General features: G+C 48.9%; 1 protein-coding gene across 1 annotated transcript in view; it reads left to right on the top strand.

The window, feature by feature from the left end:
- Positions 1–21,371, top strand: part of LOC130126110 (uncharacterized) — a 96,891-nt gene extending 75,520 nt beyond the window's left edge. Inside the window, 3 exon segments of the mRNA XM_056295472.1 lie at positions 15,500–15,673; positions 15,847–15,893; positions 20,767–21,371. Of these exon segments, the coding sequence (XP_056151447.1) occupies positions 15,500–15,673; positions 15,847–15,893; positions 20,767–21,371 (826 nt within the window).
- Positions 21,372–22,026: the final 655 nt, after the last annotated feature.

The following is a 22,026-nucleotide window of genomic DNA, read 5'->3' as shown; positions in this document are numbered from 1 at the left end:
ACCCTATCTATTTGCCAACTCTTTACCCTCATGGTGGGAAATAGCATGTTGTCTAATACAACTTCTCTCATAACGTCCCCATTACCTTCCACCACATCACCGCTATCTGAAACAGATATGTCCGTTTTTAACATGTTCAATATCCCACAACATAACCAAAACATCGACACCTCAGTTGCATTATGGGTAATATGCGAATGAACCCGGAGAAGAAACACTCTAGTAGAATTCGCCACACTGCCCCCTTCCTTGAAAGACCAACGTCCCGTTGGCCTAACCCAAATCCCATGTGGATGGGTCCATCCACCATGAGGGTTTCTTCTGCCGAGCACCTCTCCCATCCCGGGCTGCTGATAGATGACGGGGCGGCTCTGCATCCGCTGGGTCTGAGCCCCCACCTTCAACGTCACCGCTGTTTCCATTCGTGGCCATGGAGGGTAGCTCTGTAAACCCAGTGTCCATGCCCCCTCCCTGGCCCAAAACAAGGTGCTCTAATGGTAGCTCTTTGCTGACATCCAGGGAGGTTGGCTCTGATCCAGCAGTGTCCTTACCCCCTCCCTGGACCCCGGTAGCCTGTTCTACAGAGGAGGAGGAGTTTGGCACCCCACCTCCTCCCACTGCACTTTCAGTGCCAGCCGGGTCGCTGTCCCGGCTTAAGTAAGGTGCGAGGCGATCCTGGTGAAGGATGACTATCCGAGGGCGGCTGTGGAGCTTCACTCTATAGGTAACCTCTGAGATCCTCTTCAGGACGAGGCAGGGCCCCTCCCAGTTGCTGTCCAGCTTTGAGGACCGTCCCTTCTTTCGCCGTGGGTTATACACCCATACGTTGTCCCCCTGCTGGTACTTTTTGCGGTGGCAATGTACATCATAGGCTCTCTTCTGCCTTTCCCCTGCAGAGGCCATATTCTCTCGAGCCAGCTGATGAATAGCCTCCATCCGGTCCTGTAGTGCTTCTACATAGTCCTGGCCTGGCGGCCCTCATACCAGTGGGTTTGGCAGCTTGCCAAAGACCAGATCCACAGGCGTCCGTAGCTCCCGACTGAACATTAGTGCAGCTGGGGTGCACCCCGTGGACTCCTGAATGGCCGACCGGTTTGCCATGAGTACCAGGGGCAGATGGCGGTCCCAATCCTTTTGATGTCTCGCCGTGAGCATGGCTAGTTGTGTGACCGAGGTCCGATTGAACCGCTCAACCAGGCCATCACTTTGAGTGTGTAGGGGAGTGGTCCTGGTCTTCCATACCCCAAGGTGCCGACACATCTCCCCAAACACCTGTGATTCAAAATTGTGCCCCTGGTCACTGTGCAACTCCTCTGGCACCCCAAACCGGATGAACATCCCCTCAATGAGGCAGTCCACGACCGTGGCTGTAGATTGGTCAGGGATGGCATAGGCCTCGGGCCACTTGGTAAAATAATCCATCACTGTGAGAATGTAACGCTTACCATCTTCTGTCATGGGGAATGGCCCAACCACATCCACCCCAATTCTTTCCATGGGCGCCCCCACCCTGTATTGCTACAGGGGGGCATGGGATTGCCCAGCTGGCCCCTTCTTTGCATTGCAGGAGTTGCAGTTACGGCAGAATCGCTCCACGTCTCGCTGGCACCTCCCCCAGTAGAATCTTTCCTGCAGCCGCCACAGAGTTTTGGTAATGCCGAAGTGTCCCACTCCAGGGGAACCATGTGCTGTGCTTAACACTTGTTGATGTAGTGCGTGGGGAACAACTAGTTGTCAGGTACTGCCTCCCCTCCTTGGCTCTTCCCACATGCGATAGAGGCAGCCCTCATGAAGCATGAGTGAATTCCACTGTCCCAGCAATGCGTTGGTGGTGGGGGAGTGGGGACCTGCCATCTCTCTACTTGGGACCTCTTTATGTGCTAGCCAACGTATCACGGGGCCCAGGTGGCTATCCCGACATTGGAGTTCCCCTATCTTGGTTGGTGACATCTCCTTCAGTGGCGCACTTGGGACCACAATTGTCCACACTGCAACCCGATTCACCCGTTGCTGTTCTCGAGTCTCCAACCGGCTACAATGGCGGCAGGCCTGATCCGAACAGGGGCGTCTGGAGAGAGCATCAGCATTGTTATGTCGGCTGTCTCTTCGGTGCTCCGTGGTGAAGGTAAATCCCTGCAAGGCCTCTATCCATCTGGCTACCTGCCCTTCTGGTTCTTTGAAGCTAAGCAGCCAGCGGAGCGATGCATGGTCCGTCGTCAGTAGGAAGTCCTTTCCATACAGGTAAGGCTTAAAATGCCTTATGGCCTGTACTACTGCCAGGAGTTCTCTCCGAGTCACACAGTAGTTCCTTTCTTCCTTACTCAAGGCTCTACTGTAATAGGTAACCACTCTTTCCCCTTCCCCACTGGGCTGCGACAAGACTGCTCCCACACCTACATCACTGGCGTCAGTGTCAAGTATGAATGGCCGCTGCCTGTCTGGGAGAGCTAGCACTGGTGCTTGGGTCAATGCTTTCCGGAGTATCTGAAAGGAGCTCTCACATGGTTCTGTCCAGTGGAACTGTCGTCCCTTCTCGGTGAGCTGGTGGAGCAGACGGGCTTTGTCTGCAAAGGCATGCACGAACCGACGGTAATATGATGCCAGTCCCAGAAAACTCCTCACCTCCTTTCCTGAGGTGGGCGTTGGCCAATCCCTGACTGCAGTGACCTTGTCATTGTCTGTGGACACACCTCCGGGCCCCACCACATGTCCAAGGAACCTTGTCTCCCGCTGCAGTGGATTGCATTTTCTCGGATTGAGTCGTAGGTTGGCTGCCTTGATGCGTTCGAGCACCAGTCGGAGGTTGGAGAGGGCCTCAGTAAACGTAGCTGCATGCACCAGGAGGTCATCCAGGTACACCACGCAGGCAGAGTGAGGGATGGGGACCAAGGAGATGCTGCATGAGGCGTTCAAATGTGGCCGGGCAATTACATAAGCCAAATGGCATGACTGTGAACTGCCAGGGTCCTCGGCCAATGGTGAAGGCAGTCTTTGCCCGGGATTCTTGGGCCATCTCTACCTGTCAGTACCCACTTCGTAAATCCAGGGAGCTGAACCATTGGGAACCCACCACAGAGTCCAGAGCTTCGTCAATGCGGGGGAGTGGGTACAAGTCTTTCCGGGTCAGGTTGTTTAGTCGCCGATAGTCCACACAAAATCGGAGGGAATCATCCTTCTTGTTAACCAGCACGGCAGGGGATGCCCACGGGCTATCAGAGGGTTCAATGATCCCTTCAGCTGCCATCTCCTGGATCTTTGCTTCTGCCTCTTGAAATTTCATCAGAGGGAGATGGCGAGCTCTCTGGCGGACTGGGTCCGCATTACCAGTGTCAATTTGGTGCTGTACAAAATTGGTGCGGCCACACTCCAGATTACTCGAAGTGAAGAGGTGTCTGTTCTCTATCAGCAGGTTCCGTACCTGCTCCCCTTCTTCTTGGCTCAAACCCTCCATGCACCAATCCGTACAACGACTCTGGGATTATTTCTCCGGGGGGAGGTTGTGTGGGCCGGCCAGTCCCCCTCTGGGCCAACCCTTGGTCGTTTCCCGGTTCAGAAGAGGCGGCTACTTGGGTGACAGGCCTCCGTACTCATTGGTAAAAGCGTCTGTTTGTCTTCTGACACTGCCTTCTTTGGTGCCCTGGTTTCCCACAGCCCCAGCACAGAAATGTCTCTGCTCGTCATGTTTCCTGGATGGATGTGCGTGGCCCCTCTTCACTTTGCTGCAGTGCCCGCACATGATGGTGCAGTGTTGGGGCCACTCGTTTTTACGCCATAATGGCCTCCACCTCCTCTGCCCTATGCAGCGCCTCTTCAATGGTGAGTGGCTTTGCCAGTCGCACCTGTTGCCTGAGGTGAGGTGGCTATAAAGCCCGTAGGAAGGAATCCAGGGCCAGGCATTGGATGGCACATTGGGGTATATCAGGATACGCACGGCTCACCAGGCGTAGAATGTCAGCCACCAGGTTACCCAACTTCTCCTGACCTTGTCTGTCTTGAATGGAGTTGATCCCGGAGGCTAATCAACTATTGGGTGTTGCCAAACCGGCGACCCAGGGCAGTGGTTAGCGCCCCCAGTGATATCTCTCCAGCCGCCAGGTCTAGGAGTGCCTGCCTTGCTTCTCCCTCCAGGGCTGCTGCTAGGTTGACTACTTGTTGATTTTCTGTCCATCTCATCACCCTAGCAATCAGGTTGAACTGAGCAAGGAATCCTTCCTAGCTGGAGCTCCCATCGTAGCACCTCAACTTCACCGAGGGAGTGTTTGGGCTTGGCCAGGGGTCGGTACAGTTAGTGAGTCTTGTACTGCAACCATATCTGCAAGGTGTGTTCCACTCTCCAGTAGTGGCAAATGGGGCAGTGAGCAACTTGGGTTGAAGTTCCCTCTCTGTAGATCGTGTCCAGCTTGCTGCTGATGTTTCCCCCTGGGGACATACTCCCCAGTCGTGCCCAACTTGCTCCTGATGACTGCCGCTGGTGGCTCTCTCTCCACGGGTCTTGTCCAACTTGCTTCTCGTGGCTTCCCCATGGCTTGAAGCGCTGTCTGTTTTTCATCGGGGCGCGGCAGGGACTCCTCATTGGACTCGCTCTGAAAGAGAAGAAATTTTCCATTTCCTTGGGACTCCACCCCTCGGACATTACCCAGCGCGTCTACCGCACTCAGGGGTGGGCACGGGTCTCCCCCTTCCTAAGGCCGCACTGTGCTACTCCCATCTGGCAGACAGAGCAGACCTCTGATCTCCTTTTCGAGAGTAGCAATTTCCATACGCTCAACGGACGACTTTCGGTTACGCCCTTCAGCCAACGTTTGCTGTCTAAAGAAGTCCATCCCACTTCTGACACCAATGTGACATGGTTAAATAATGGACTTCTTAGCCAACCTTTCGGAGTTAACAAGTAAGCTTTAATGACCGCAAATCAAGCAAGTCCAAACAGACACAAGTTTGTATGGGTCTTAGCTCCCTCCCTTTTCTTGGCCACCGAAGCGAGCCTATCTATTTGCCAACTCTTTACCCTCATGGTGGGAAATAGCATGTTGTCTAATACAACTTCTCTCATAACGTCCCCATTACCTTCCACCACATCACCGCTATCTGAAACAGATATGTCCGTTTTTAACATGTTCAATATCCCACAACATAACCAAAACATCGACACCTCAGTTGCATTGTGGGTAATATGCGAATGAACCCGGAGCAGAAACACTCTAGTAGAATTCGCCACAATATGAACAGGTAGTCAGTATACCACACATCCAAACTGCATAAAACAAAGCATGAAGTTAGCCTACTTCATAATGTATAGGAGTCTACACATATCTTATGTAAACTAGGTTAGCTTCCTAGCTAGCTCCATAGTTAGCATCATACAAGTTAGCTTCATAGCTAGATCCATAATGTCAACGCTAGCATAACGTTAACGCAGCTTACGTTGGCTCTATTCTGCAAAGAGTCCTGAACGTTAATGAAGATAAATAATACTTGCACAAGTCCGAAAGCGGTCTCGCCTTCTTCCCTATAGAGGGTATGCATTGACGTCACGTTCCCACTAGGACACGCCCCCTCAGTCGCAGTGAGTGGCAAAACATCCCGAAGCATGGCTGCTTCTGGTAGGGGAAACAGTGAAACCGGGATTATAACGCAAGATTATAGGAAGTTGGATTTGACAGTGACCCGTACAGTTTACCAAATAACCAGTGGTCCATGGACACTAACATCTGGCCACAAATCGAGTTTCCTGATATTTATATGTACTTGATTTCTATGCCAGGGAAAAAGCCTGAAGGTATAAAAAAAGTATTGACGCTTGGTCGTACTTCAAGGCGGGATTTGTTGGCAAAATTAAGGTAACGAGGACACCGATGGACATCCTGGTTGTATGTGGACAGGTTTGGTTTGTACACATTTGTTTTATTTTATGAAGTTACAACTGTGAAAACTGTAACGTTAAGTCAACCATTCTCCCCTTTGTTTGTAGAACACAACACAAGGACGTTTTTAAAAAAACATGCTGACAAAAACTTATGAAAGATGCTAAATATTTAACTGATGAGTAGTCAATACAGTATGTTGAGGTGTTGTTCTTCAGCGGATTATACTTTGCGTTCTAACAAATAAACAGACTTGTTTTCAACAACGATGGTGAATTTATTTTCTTTCTTAATGCATTTGCATTCACTTTTATACAGAGCTCACATTAGATGTGACCTCCGCGCATGTTTTTAATCTCATGCACACACTGTACAAGTGCACACGCCAGACTGCGTGATTACATCACCGCTGAACCTACGGTGGCTCATAAGGTACAAACACTACAATATACAAAACACCTGTAAGGGAAATTCGCACCACAGAGTACACAGGTTTTATACATGTTAACACCCCCACTCAAATTTGGCTTACTGGGGTTCACCTGGAAATAAACAAAAATAAGGTCCCTTCTTTACCTTAACAATGTAAACAAAAACTCTGTGCCCCGTCCACTAACCGCACTCTAAGTGCCAAATATGTCCTGACTAAACTTTCTCAGTTTCAGCTTGGTTGCTGGTTTAGTCATCAGATCTGCCACCATCAGCTCTGTGGGGCAGTACCCCAAAATCACTCTACCACTGTTCACAGTTTCTCTAATGACATGGTATTTAATATCGATATGTTTACACCTTTGTGGCCTCGTTGCTAGCTGCTATAATGAGGTCATCAACCCAGATCAGTAAAATCACTTTTTCATTTTGGCTCACTTTTGAATACACACAGTGATCTGCGGGATTTTGTTTGAAACCATTGTCACGTAGACAAGCATGTAATAGTGCATTCCAGTTTCTACCAGATTGCTTAAGACCATAAAGTGACTTGTTAAGTTTGCATACAAGTGTCACCTGAGGTCGACTTTTTCACAAACCCTTCCGGCTGCTCTATATACAATTCACAATCAATCGGCGCGTGTAAATACGCTGTTTTTACATCCATTTGGTGCAAAATTAAACTTTCTTGTGCAGCCTTCTGCATAATGACCCTTACACTGGACATATCAACAGCTGGTGAGAATGTTTCATCATAGTCAGTCCCTTCTTTTTGACTGTAGCCTTTAGCTACGTACCTCGCTTTGTATTTTTCAGATCCATCAATGTCCCATTTCAAAGCAAAAACCTATTTTCCCCCCACTGCACTTTTACCTGGGGGCAATGCTGTGAGGCTGTACGTTTCATTTGCCTCAAGTGATTTCATTTCCTCCCTCACTGCGTTTTTCCATTGTTTGGATTTTGTGGATGCAATGGCATCCTGGTAGGACTGAGGGGTATCGCATACCACTCTGTAACAAGAGTCAATGCAAATGTTCAAACTTTCCTCAGAGTCCTCCATTTCCAATTCCTGGAAATAAGCAGGTTTCCTCCTGTCTCTAGGTGGGTACCTTTTGTTTACAGTTTCATCAACAGTCTGTTCAGGTAACGATTCAGTACCACCACAATTCATATCAGTTACATTTTCATTTACAACCTTTTCATCATTGACATCGCGGTCACCAGTTGTAACCTCTGGTACCCCTACTGGTACCAGCACACTGTAGTCAACTCCTGTGTGTGACTCTGATGTCTGAGTTCCCTTCTCTCTATCTGCCTTTTTTGAGAACTTCACTAGTCTGTGTTTTTGGACCTTTACCGTTTCAGGGTAATAGACCAGGTAGGCTGGACTATTTTTGTTGTAACCGATGAAAATTCCCTGTTCACATCGGGACTCAAATTTTCCCTTTTCCTGTTTATATGGAAAACACACATATCCAAACTTTTGTAACTTTGATACATTTGGTGCTTTTCCTGTGAACATTTCATATGGCGTTTTGTTAGTTCTCCTATTGTAACACCTGTTTCTTATGTATACTGCCGTCTGCATAGCATAATTCCATAAGTAATTTGGCAAACCACTTTCAATAAGTAGGCATCTGCTCATATCACCTAGGGTTCTCCACCCTCGCTCCGCTCTGCCGTTCTGGTGAGGGGAGTACGGCGCGGATGTTTCGTGCCTGTTCTTATTTTTGGTCATTAACCCTCTGAATTCCTTAATGGTAAATTCAGTACCATTGTCTGACCGCTTGTACAGTGTCACATTTTGACTTCAGAAAGTACACCATCATTGTACCAGAATAATCATCAGTAAAAGATTGGGCATATTTAAATCCTTCAATGCTTGGTGTTTGCATTGGGCCTGTTAGGTCAGGCCTGTTAGGTCAGTCGTTGGCAGCTTGACTGGAGGTGGCCACTTGCTGTGTATTTAGCATAGCAGCACACTCAGCTGCTCTCTCAACTTGTAGTGCGATGGTAATTGCTCTGGACAGCAGCAGATCGTCTTTTTCCAGCAGGAGAGTCTCACGCACCTTTGCGTTGTTGGTGTGTTCGATTAGCTGGTCGCGAACCATCTCGTCCTGAAGCGCACTAAACTTGCATGAGCTAGCTAGCCTTCGCAAATTAGCTACATACTGCTGCACAGACTCACCAGGCAGTTAGTGTCACTGACGGAATATAAATCGCCGAAATGGGTGTTCAGAAGTCCCACAGCTTTGTCAAAGTTTGCGAAGTTCCCCAGAGTCCCGAGCACACGACGACCCTCTGCTCCCAAGCAGTGTAGCAACAGAGCCGTCTTCCTAGCCTGGCTCACGTCGTCGAGCCCTGAGGCTATGAGGTAATTTTCGAAACTATGTAGCCAGCGAGTCCATGGTACCGGAGGCTCGCCAGGTAATGCCAGGAAGGGGGCAGGTGGTGGGAGAGAGATATCAGCCATCCTCGTCACCAATATTGTGTTTAGAAATCACGTCAGGACACAGCGCTGTCGCTCGACACAACCTCTGCGTTGCATTGTTTATTCAGACTGACACAGTGTCACAAGCAGACCCGATCAAACAACCCAGAGCCCGTAGGCCTCACCAATCGATCCCAGCACTATAGAAGAGCGCCAAATCAAATGCAGCACTGTCGATGTGTGCAGACGTAACAGTGTGGACCCTGGATGTGTCCTGGTCCTACAATCGCTTCCAGTTGCATGGTTTTATTACCGACAACACGTGTTGTTGCGGGCTTTGCCCTTCGCGCACGTCTGACAGATGGTGCGAGTCCTGGACACTGTTGTCATATCGTAGCACAGCCAGCTCCTTTCTACTCCGGTCTTCTTCTCAGTCTCCAGTTAGGACTACATGTCCTCTTCTCTTGTTTGAGCCCATCAGGTGGCTCGTAATGTGTTCGTTTTGTGGGGCCGGGTGGGCTTACGCCGGCTCTGTGTCGCCACATAACGTTGCTGCTAGCGTTCGCACTAGCTACTGTAGTACACTAGCTACTGTAGTACGCAAGCTGCCACCGTCTGACAGGGTGGTTCCTTCGTGCGCTGTTTGAGCCGCCGAGAGTGATGTTTTACTACTGACCTTACTCGCGCTGAACCATCAGTGCTGATATTTCATTGGAGAAACAGTCACCCGCCAAAGTGTCTGGTGGCTTCTGAAACTTACACGCCAAATGAAAACTCTACCCGCATTGGGCGCTTGGAGGGTACTGACATCACAGCTGTGAAGCATAAACTCTCATTTACATAGACTATCTGCTGCCAGAGAGGTCTGTTGGGAGCTGCCAGCAGCAGGGCCCCAACACACACCTTTCTGGACGCCCACCATGTTAGACCACCCCTCATTATAAGAGATGGACAACTTCTTCACTGGAGGATCTTCTGGCAGAGATGGATGCTCTGCTGTCATTGTTAGTTGACTTTGTTGTTGTTATTTTTATTGAGTTTGCTGCAAATCATATAAGTTGTTAATGTGTTGTACAGTAGCACACATTCACACCACTGAAAGAATAAGGACAGGGACTACTGACCACTTTGGATCATGTTTTATATTTAGTCCTGATTTGTGTCCAATATCTCGTCATACAACTAGGGTTGCAGCTGCTGTAAAGAATAACAATGAACAGTTTGCACGCCATCATGTACCCTAGTCTGATCATGTGACCTGAGTTGACACAGGAAGTTGTTGACCACCGTGGTGGTACCAGTTAACTCACATTGGGTTGGTTTGCCGGCAGCCATACCAACATGTACCCTGGCCCTGCCGAATGACACAAGCTAAGCAGGTGTGGGCTTGGCTAGTACTTGGATGGGAGACCTCCTGGGAAAACTGAGTTGCTGCTAGATTTGATGTTGGTGGGCCAGTAGGGAGCAGTCTTCCTTCTGGTCCTAATAAAAACAACAACAAAAGCCACTGCTCCTTGGAGTCGAACGGAGCCAGTTGAGGTGGTTCGGGACCTGATTAGGATGCTTCCTGTGAGCCTTCCTTTGGAGGTTTTCCGGTCACGTCCAACTGGGAGGAGACCCCGGGGTAGACCCAGAACTTCCTGGAGAGACTACATGTTCAGTCTGGCCTGGGAATGCCTAAGGATCACCCAAGAGGAGCTGGAGGGCGTTGCTGGGGAGAGGGATGTGAGGAGTGCCCTACTTAGCTTGCTGCCCCCGCGACCCAACCCTGGAGAAGCAGCTGATGACAAGAGAGACAAAAAAAAAGAAGCTAATGCCCCAGTGCAGTGAGGGGACACTGTGCTGTAGGAGACGCCGTCCTTCGGATGAGACGTTAAACCGAGGTCCTGACTCACTGTGGTTGTTAAAGATCACATGGCACTTATAGCAAAGAGTAGGGGGTCCCTGGTGTCCTGGCAACATTCCCAACCTGGCTCTCTCCATCGCTCCATCTCATCCAGGATTTGGCACGGTCTTGGAGGTCCTCGTGTTGGTAGGCAACAGAATAGACCGCTTCCCAGAGGCCTGTTGTGGGAATTTCTGAAGGCGCTAAATAGTGAATAAAATGTCCAGTTAAAATTCAGAAATGCAAACAACATGGCAGAGGGTGGACATAGCAGACTAGGGAGTGAAAAGGGAGTGACTTGGGACACAGCTGATGTGTAGTAGACAGCAGCTCACGGAGGCTGGAGATTCAGTCTGTTTTCCAGCCCTTACAACATCCGCCATGAAAGGTCAGAGTCCAGCTGACAAACGTTTGGTGGGAGATGCTAAACATGTAAATGAATAAAAACTCTAACTGGTATTTCCTCTTTCCGTTCAGAAGCCCCTATAAAAATAGTACAGTAGAGTCGCCTCCAGCTAGCCCACCGGTAGTCCTCCTGGTCTATGCATGGGGGGTTTGTGGAAGCCGGCGGACCTGAACAGAAGTGGTCGGTGTGTCGGTCGTACGTGACGAGACAGCTCCTCTCATCACACTCACAGGTGTCTCCATGGATGTCACCCCAGTCTCCAGAGGGATCCACATCATAACACGTACACCCCCCCACACATACACACACAAACACAAACATAAACACACACACTTGCTTTGCTTGCTTTAGGTTGTCCGTCGTGTCCGATGATGACAATCCTGTCTCTGTCACTTGTGAGTCTTCTTATGGCTGTAAAGCCCAATCCACGATCCACAATGTCTGCCACAGACAGAACAGGTGAAACCACTGACGGGGGTGTAGGTGTGGTACTGGCTTCATGCCTCTTCAGACGTCTCCTGGTCCGTCGATCACCACGGTCCTTCTCGAGTTTTTGCCCCCCCTTGTTGACAGAGCTGCTGCCAGATGGAGCATTGGGCGGCAGTGTCTTCCAGCTGGCTCAGGTTCAGGCCGCACTTTTTTATGATGGTCTTCAGCTGGTCTTTGTACCGTTTTTTCTGGCCCCTTGCCAAGCGGTGGCCAAGATGTAGCTGGCCATACAGCACTTTACACGGTAAGCGCTCCTTTGGCATCCTGATGACGTGACCGAGCCAGCGAAGTTGGTGCCGGGTGACGGTAGCCTCCATGCTGATGCAGTTGGTCTTGCGGAGTATTTCAGTACGGGGCACTCAGTCACGCCAGGTTATCCTCAGGATGCATCGTAGGCATCTGATGTGGAAGGCCTCAAGCATCCTGAGGTGGTGGCTGTACAGGGTCCATGCCTCACAGCTGTAGAGGAGAGTCGTGATGACAACTGCCAAGTAGACAGATATTTTGGTGTGGAGGTTGAGGTCTTTGTTTTGAAAGACCCTTCTCCTAAGTCTGCCAAAAGAGGATGACGCTTGTTTAATCCGGTTTTGCATCTCCCTGTCGATGCTGCAGTCGTCAGAGGAAGCTGCCCAGGTATTTGAAGGATTCCACTGTTGCAAGTGGTTTGTCGGAGATGGTGAAGGTTGGTGAATGAGATGGAGTAGATGCCCACTGGCATACTACTTCAGTCTTTGCCACATTTATAGAGAGCCCCAGCCTACCATACGCCCTTGCAGCAGCTGCAAGGGTAGCTTGTAGTGCCTCGGATGTGTGGGTCACAACTGCACAGTCATCTGCGTACTGTAACTCGATGATGTGCTCAGATGTAATTTTTGTGACCGCTTGGAGGCTACGGATGTTAAATAGGTTTCCATCTAGTCTGAAGTCCACAGTAACCCCACTGTCCTTCCTGATTTCCTTATGGAGCAGCAATATCACACACAGGAGGAATATGTTGAAGAGAACTGGAGCAAGGATGCACCCCTGATGTACCCCGGTGCACACCCTGAAGGGCTCGGATTCCTGGCCTCCAATGGTCACACGTGCCATCATCCCCACATGAAATCTTTGAAGGATGTTGACAAACTTTCGTGGACAGACAAACTTCAGGAGGATGTTCCATAGGATGTCCCTGTTGACTGTGTCGAAAGCCTTTGACAGGTCGATGAAGGCTATGAAGAGGTTCTGATGTTGCTCCCTACACTTCTCCTGGAGTTGCCGTGCTGTGAACACCATGTCCACAGTACTCCCATTCCTCCTGAACCCACACTGTGACTCAGGCAACAGCTCCTCTAAGATGGTTTTTACCAGCCTGTGTAACATGAGTTTGGCCAGGACTTTTCCAGCAACAGCCAGTAGTGAAATGCCACAGCTGTTGTCACAGAGGGACTTGTCTCCTTTGCCTTTATATATGGAGATGATGTTAGCATCCCTCCACTGCTGAGGGACAGTTTCATTCTTCCATACGTGTGAGATGAACAGGAGAAGTGCACGGGTGCAGAGGTAGCCTCCCTGTTTAAAAATCTCTGCAGGGATACTGTCAGGACCAGGGGGTTTTGTTATTTTTCAGCGACCTAACTGCAAAATGAACCTCTTCAAAGGTTGGTGGAAGGTCAAGGTCTTGGATGGTGGGGCGGACATGTAGTTCATCCAAGATCGAGGGATCTGTTGGGGAGGGCTGGTTCAAAAGAGTCTCAAAATGTTCGGCCCATCTTTTTGTGATGAGTTTCTGGTCCTTTATGAGGGTGGTACCATCGACTTCAGGGGGGAGACAGAGCAGTTTCTTCACCCAGGAACCTGGTTTGGCTGAGTGCAGCAATGTCAATATTGTAGCGGTTGAGTTCCGCTGCAATGAGTGCAGTCCTTCGCTGAGGTCTTTCGGCATTAACGTCCAGCAGAGTTCTTATGTTCCATGTTGCCAGTTTAAAGGGAATTATTTTCTTTTTTTTATCTCGACCGCAGAGTGGAATGTCCCGACAGGTGCGGTAGCCTATCCAGGATGTTTTGAGTGGGCAATGTTTAGGCCACCTTTTCTAGGCCCCTCCCCGGTTGGGGTGAGCAGTGTGGCTCCTAAATAGGGCTGCTCAGACACACAGGGGTCTGCCGGGAGCAGCTGCCACTCAAACCCAGCTGCTGGCGACCATGAATATCCCCGTGCCGCTGGCGTGCAGGGGTCTGATTAGGAGCTTCCAGTGCGTTCATACCTGCTCCCGTCACCAGACACCCCATCGCCCACAGACTTTGATCCATATTCTGGTTGCTCGTCTCACCGAGGCAGAGCTGGATACCTGCTCAAAGAGATTATTTACAGTGCTGCTGGGGGTGCGCATGTCCCAGGAGCACTTCGTCACTGCGGGTGGGATCCGGTGGCAAGGGGGGCCCAAGACGACCAGCACTCTTCCACAGCTGCAGGAGGCTGCCGGAGCTCCAGTCTGTCAGAGGACCGCCTATCGTGCGCCGCCATGCACATTGCTTTTCTCTCAGGGTGTGCTCCTCTAGCCTTTGTCGTCCTAGACTTACCCACAAGGCAGTGGGACAGTGGTTGGTCAATGCCAGGGTGTATCCACTTCACATGGGCCTGCGCATTAGGGCTCTGGGGACCACTGTAGCTCCGAGATCCCTTACAGTTTAGCCAAGGACCACAAGGTACCCAGTTACCGTGTGTGGCCACGAGGAGGCACTGCAGGAGTCTTGGCGGTAGAGAGGCTATGTACTGGCAGGGGAGACTTACGCACTCGGCTCCTCTTTTCACCCCCGCAAAGAGGGCTAGCCGGCGGCAGTAGCTGAGAGCAGAGAGTAGCAAGCAGAAGCAGCATGTAGCCTGCACTAACTACAAGCACTACTACCCCAGTATTACTGCACTGACGCATCACACACGCCCTGTGCCGCTGGCACACACACACACACACACACACACACACACACACACACACACACACACACACACAAGTGTGGTTGGGTCACACACACACAAAACCGCACTATGTCACAAAATATGTATTCCAATACTCAGCGTATCGCAACGTGTTTAAAATCAAAATGCAGGGGCGTCTGGGTGGCGTAGCGGTCTATTCCGTTACCTGCCAACACGGGGATCGCCGGTTCGAATCCCCGAGTTATCTCCGGCTTGGTCGGGCTTCCCTACAGACACAATTGGCCGTTTCTGCGGGTGGGAAGCCGGATGTGGGTATGGGGTATGGGGTATGTGTCCTGGTCGCTGCACTAGCGCCCCCTCTGGTCGGTCGGGCCGCCTGTTGAGGGGGGAGGGGGAACTGGGGGGAATAGCGTGATCCTCCCACGTGCTACGCCCCCCTGGTGAAACTCCTCACTGTCAGGTGAAAAGAAGCGGCTGGTGACTCCACGTGTATGGGAGGAGGCATGTGGTAGTCTGCAGCCCTCCCGGATCAGCAGAGGGGGTGGAGCAGAGACCGGGACAGCTCGGGAGAGTGGGGTAATTAGCCAAGTGCAACTGGGGAGAAAAAGGGAGAAAAAGCCAAATCAAATGACTATTGTATGGTGAGTGTAGAGTGTCGTGGTAATATGGTGTGGTGGGGCTGTGGTGAGTCCCACCACAAGGGTGTAGTGTTGTAGTTGTTGCTTGGCAACATCCCTTTATCCAACTTCCTGTCGGGCGACGCGATTGAGACCGCGCCAAATCTTGGTTGAGAGGGAGAGATGGAGAGAGCCAGGTGGGGAACACCACACACAAGCTGATGTGTGGTGAGCGTTCTGGTGCAAAATGGCTGCCGTGCACCACCCAGGTGGTGCTACACATTGGTGGTGGTTGAGGTGAGTTTCCCCCTTCAATGTGAAGCGCTTTGGCTGTCCAGATAAAGTGCTGTATAAATGTAATCCATCATTAATGTGTGTGTGTGTGTGTGTGTGTGTGTGTGTGTGTGTGTGTGTGTGTGTGTGTGTGTGCGCGCGTGTGTGTGCGTGTGTGTGTGTGTGTTCAGGTTGTCGGGCTGTCTGGTCTCAGAGGAAGGTGTTTCTTCTCTGCTCTCAGCTCTGAGCTCCAACCCGTCCCATCTGAGAGAGCTGGACCTGAGCTACAACCAGCCAGGAGACTCAGGAGGGAAGCTGCTCTCTGCTGGACTGGAGGATCCACACTGGAGACTGGACTCTCTCAGGTATGGACCGGCTGGATGACCCTCACTCATCATGTCTCCTACAAGGATGTCTCCTCCTACTCTGATGCTGGATCAGACTGGTTCTTCTGTAACAGAGGACAGGACTGATACTGGGTGGAGGTTTATTAGATGGAGGATGTGCTGGTGTGACTGTGTCTCTCCTCCACCCCCAGGCTGGACCATGCTGGAGGGTGCAGGTTGGAGCCGGGTCTGAGGAAGTGTAAGTTGTGTTTAGTTTTTCATGAGAACAAAGCAGATCACATTCAGATGTTTAGATGGAGAGTGGGTCCACACAACAGTGTGGGACATCCATTCATTCACACCCTGCTGGGGAGGAAGATGAAGGTTGACATGATGGGTCTTCATCACACTGCTGAGAGACGAACAGTCATTAGGTCTCATTATCAAGGAACTTCAACACTAATGTGTGTGTGGTTCCTTCATGCTGAGGTTTCTACATGAAAAGTGGATTTATCACCTTCACACATCTGACAGAAATGTATGAAGACCTGAGACCACACCTAAGATGTGTGGAGCCTCCACAGCGCCACCTTTATGCAGGAACCTTCACTTTTATTCATGAAATAGTCTTATTTGAACAGACTCTGTCCTCTAATATGGACATATGAAGACAGATGAACAAAAGACTTGAGAAAACATGTTAGCAAACAATACTGAAGTGAGATAAAATGTTTAGAATGATTAACAGACGACTGGAAACACTTCCTGTGATTGTTTCCTGTGTAATATTCATTTAATTACTGAAAAAGAAGATTTAAAGGGACACAATACTGTAAAGTCCCCGTGTTAAATGGGCCCACCTTGTGTTGTAGAGGATTTGACAAGAGCGTCTTTTGAGGGACAGGACGCATTTTTGATTTTTTTCCCCTGAGAATGACGAGAGACTTTTGAGTTGATTCTGATTCACCAGAGCCCCGCTGTTAAAGTCTATTAAGACTCTATTGAGGCTCTATTAAGACTAATATTACTATTCTGTTAGGGCTAATATTCATTCATTCATCCATCAGCCACTTCTCCGGGGTCGGGTCGCGGTGGTGGCAGCTAGCTAAGTAGGGCACTCCAGACGTCCCTTTACCCAGCAACGCTCTCCAGCTCCTTATGGGAGATCCCAAGGCGTTCCCCAGGCCAGATTGGACAAGTAGTCCCTGCGGCACACAAGAGTAGCATGGAAACTTCATATGTCAGAACATTTGATAAATACTGTCAGGGCTACCAGGTGTAGGACCCAAAAGCAGAACGAGAGACAGGATGGGGGGAAAAGCCAAAGAGGAACGTTTATTATATGCCGGTTTAGGCAGGGACAAGGCTGTCGGACAGGCGGTGGGCTTAGCGGGGGCGTGGTTCTTGTACCAGCGGTGGGCTTGGCAGGGTCATGGTACTCGTACAGGCATGGTGCAGGTAATGGCAGGGAGGTCAAAAGGCAGTGGGCTTGGCAGGGTCGTGGTACTCGTACAGGCAATGGCAGGGAGGTCAAAAGGCAGTGGGCTTGGCAGGGTCGTGGTACTCGTACAGGCAATAGCAGGGAGGTCAAAAGGCAGTGGGCTTGGCAGGGTCGTGGTACTCGTACAGGCAATGGCAGGGAGGTCAAAAGGCAGTGGGCTTGGCAGTCTCGTGGTTCTCGTACAGGCGGTGATCTTGTAAGGGTCACGGTACTCGTACAGGCGTGGGCCAGGCAATGGCAGGGAGGTCAAAACACTTGAAGTGGTGCGACGATCTGGCATCGTCTGGAGAGCAGAGCATCTTCTTATGCTGGCCGAGACGGGTTGATCGGCCTGATTGGAGATGCAGGTCAGGTGTGAGATTCAGGTGAGATCGATGAACCAGATGAGCTAGGTAAGGCAGTGGGAGAGGCCTGATGAGGGAGGGGCTGACGAGGCAGGGACGTGACAAGACCCCCCCCCCCCCCACACACACACACTAGGAACAGGCAGGGGTCGTAGGAGATCAGAGGCGGGTAGGTGAGAAGACTTGCTTCGAGCGCACACCGTGCAGGCCTGGACGTAGTCGTGGGTGTTTGAAGAGAAGGTGGGCCACCAGAACCGGCGCTTAAACAGGGTACAGTTGTTTCCAGGGTGACAGGCGAACTGAGAGGTGTAAGCCCACTGGAGAACCTGGGTACGGACCTGGTCAGGCACAAAGAGACGGTTAGAAGGACCGTTACCTGGGTTGGGCTGAGTCCTCTGGGCGTCCCTCACCAATCCAACCTCCCAAGGTGAGCGTGCCCACCTTGCATGCAGAAGGGAGCATTGGCGCCGGTTCGGCTGTGTCCTGTTCCGGCGGGGCGGACTGAGCTTGCAGGCGGTGGGACGGCCGCGGGGCAACCATACTTCGGAGGTGGCGGCGGGCTGGCCGCGGGGGAGACAGACCTCGGACGCGGTGTGGCAGCCGCGGGGGATTCAGATCTCGGAGGTGGTGTGGCAGCTGCGGGAAAAACGAATGGGGCCAGGGATTCCAGGCAGGCGGCATGACGGCTGGGACCAATCGGGAGCTGACTAGGACGCAGGGCCTCTCCGGTGGACGGGCAGAAGGACAACGCCGACAGCACCGCTGTGGCGAGAGGGCCGCTGGGGTTGGGGATGCTAGGTTCTCACCTGGGCTGTACAGGGACATGACTAGGTTCTAGGGCTTGGACTGGGGCCTGGGCCGGGTTTTGCTGTAGTAGCGGGTTTAGTTGAGCCATGAAACTGCATGAATTGCTGGGTTAGGCCCTGTAGGGTTTAGGCAGGCACAAGGCTCTCGTACAGGTGGTGGGCATGGCAGGGTCGTGGTTCCCGCACTGGCGGTGGTCTTGGCAGGGTCGTGGTAAGTGTACAGGTGTGGTCCAGGCAATGGCAGGGAGGTCAAAACACTTGTAGTGGGAGGACGATCTGGCATCGTCTGGAGAGCCGAGCGGCTTCTTATCCTGGCCGAGATGGGTTGATCAGCCTGATTGGAGATGCAGGTCAGGTGTGAGCTCTGGAGAGCTCCAGGTGAAGTCGATGAACCAGATGAGCTAGGTAAGGCAGTGGGAGCGGCCTGACGAGGGAGGGGCTGACCAGGCAGGGATGTGACAAATAAATCCATCCATCCACCCATCCATTATCCGATCCGCTTATCCTGCTCTCAGTGTCGCGGGACTCTGGAGCCTATCCCAGCAGCCATTGGGTTGCAGGCGTGGAAACATCCTGGACAGGCCGCCAGGTCATCACAAGGCTGTTGGTGCTGTTTTTTTAATTACTTTTGCAAATATTGAGGTTAGAGTAAGTCCTATATTGTCCTTTTAGGAACTCAAGTACACTTGAGACAATCTGGTCTCTGAAGACAACAAGAGAAGATGTTCTGCACCACTTCCAGTCACAACCAGTACATTGTACTGACTGTACACAATGTTTTTATGACCAGTCTGGGTATTTGTCAGAGAAGATATTTTAATCTACACTCTCGCTAAACACATTATTTATTATGATTCATATTATTTATTATGATTCACATTATTTATTATAATTCACATTATTTATTATAATTCATATAATTTATTATGATTCACATTATTTGTTATAATTCATATAATTTATTATGATTCATATTTATTATAATTCATATTATTTATTATGATTCACATTATTCATTTTAATTCACATTATTTATTATGATTCACGTTATTTATTATAATTCACATTATTATGATTTACATTATTATAATTCACTTTTATTATAATTCACATTATTTATTATGATTCATATTATTTATTATAATTCATATTATTTATTATGATTCACATTATTTTAATTCACTATTTATTATGATTCACGTTATTTATTATAATTCACATTATTTACTATAATTCATATGTATTACGATTCACATTATAATTCATGTTATTTATTATAATTCACATTATTATGATTTACATTATTATAATTCACTATTTATTATAATTCACATAATTTATTATGATTCATATTATTTATTATAATTCACATTATTATGATTCATATTTATTATAATTCACATTATTAATTATGATTCATATTATTTATTATAATTCTCATCATTTATTATGATTCACATTATTTATTATAATTCACATTATAATTCATATTATTTATTATAATTCACATTATTATGATTCACATTATTTTTTATAATTCACATTATTATAATTCATGTTATTTATTATAATTCACATTACTTATTATAATTCACATTATTTATTATGATTCACATTATTTAGTATTATGGTGGCACGGTGGTGCAGTGGTTAGCGCGGTTGCCTCACAGCAAGAAGGTCCTGGGTTCAAGCCCCGGGGTAGTCCAACCTTGGGGGTGGTCCCGGGTCGTCCTGTGTGGAGTTTGCATGTTGTCTGTGTGGGTTTCCTCCAGGGGCTCCGGTTTCCTCCCACAGTCCTAAGACATGTAGGTCAGGTGACTTGGCCGTACTAAACTGTCCCTAGGAATGAATGGGTGTGTGTGTGTGTCTCTCAGCCCTGTGATGGCCTGGCGGCCTGTCCAGGGTGTCTCCCTGCCTGCTGCCCATTGGCTGCTGGGATAGTCTCCAGAGTCCCGCGAACCTGAGAGCAGGATAAGCGGTCAAGATAATGGATGGATGATTTATTATATTTCACATTATTTATTATATTTCACATTATTTATTATGATTATTATTTATTATGATTATTATGATTATTATTATGATTCACATTATTTATTATGTTTATTATTTATTATGAGTGACATTATTTATTATGATGCGTGTACACACAGAAACACTCAGCAGGAATACAATAACAAAGAGTGCTTTGATTATTTGTGTAAACAGTTAAAATAATGTGTTAATGTCAAACTGTTCAGTTGAAATAGACATGTCCAGTTGTCTTATAGAGCTCTTATCACGTGACGTAGAAGCTGCGTTTTAAACAAGATGCACGTGCAGAACATGTGGCAAAACAAATACAGTACACGAGGACACCTACACATTCATGAACATATTGATAGATGAGCTCCAACCTGTGACTAAATCAACACAAACCAAACAGAAGAGGAATATTAGATCAACACCCGTTGCTGTATTGTGTCTTGTTGTCTCCATCAGATGCCTGTGAACTCACACTGGACCCAAACACAGCACACAGACGCCTCCTTCTGTGTGAGGACAACAGAAAGGTGACATGGGTGAAGGAGGAGCAGTCGTATCCTGATCATCCAGACAGATTTGACTCCTGGACACAGGTTCTATGTAGAGAAAGTCTGACTGACCGCTGTTACATGGAGGTACAGTGGGAAGGAAATGTTCATATAGGAGTGACTTACAGAGGAATCACAAGGAGAGGAAGAGGTAAAGACTGTTTTCTTGGATTTAATGAAAAGTCCTGGAGTCTGGTGTGTACTAGTGATAGATACACTGCCTGTCATAATAATAGAGACACAAAGATAAGTATCTCCCCCTCCTCCTCTGACAGAGTAGGAGTGTATCTGGACTGGTCTGCTGGAACTCTGTCCTTCTACAGAGTCTCTTCTGACACCCTGACACACCTCCACACCTTCACCTCCACATTCACTGACCCTCTCCATGTTGGGTTTAGGGTGTGGTCACTTGGCTCCTCAGTGTGTATGTGTTAGATGGAGGCGGTAGAGACGCCTCCTGTGTCCTGGAGGAACACTCACACTCCTGCCCACACACACCTGCTGACACGATAGATCACTCTGTACACACACACACACACACACACACACAGGTGTAGTTGGGTCCGAGGTGTTTGTGTTATGTACCCAAACTAACACACATATCCAAACTAACACACATACCCAAACTAACACACACACATCCAAACTAACACACACATCCAAACTAACACACATACCCAAACTAACACACACATCCAAACTAACACACATACCCAAACTAACACACATATCCAAACTAACACACATATCCAAACTAACACACACATCCAAACTACCACACATACCCAAACTAACACACATATCCAAACTAACACACATACCCAAACTAACACACACATCCAAACTACCACACATACTCAAACTAACACACATACCCAAACTAACACACATATCCAAACTAACACACATATCCACACTAACACACATACCCAAACCAACACACACATCCAAATTAACACACATACCCAAACTAACACACTGTCCTTTGCAATACACACTGAAAATGCATAGATTCAACTTCCAGTAGCAAAGTAAGCAGGAATTGCCAAAGGGTTGAGCTTTGAATATTTTGAGGGATTAAATCATGCTTTACGTTATGATCTTTTAAGATTTTTGATACCTTCTCCACACAATTTCTTTATTAATTTTACGGTGAATCATGTTCTTT

Source organism: Lampris incognitus, chromosome 16 (assembly GCF_029633865.1).
Source record: "Lampris incognitus isolate fLamInc1 chromosome 16, fLamInc1.hap2, whole genome shotgun sequence".
In the NCBI taxonomy this organism is placed as follows: Eukaryota; Metazoa; Chordata; class Actinopteri; order Lampriformes; family Lampridae; genus Lampris; species Lampris incognitus.
The sequence above is the reverse complement of the archived record's forward strand: the minus strand, read 5'-3'. Positions and strand labels throughout refer to the sequence as shown.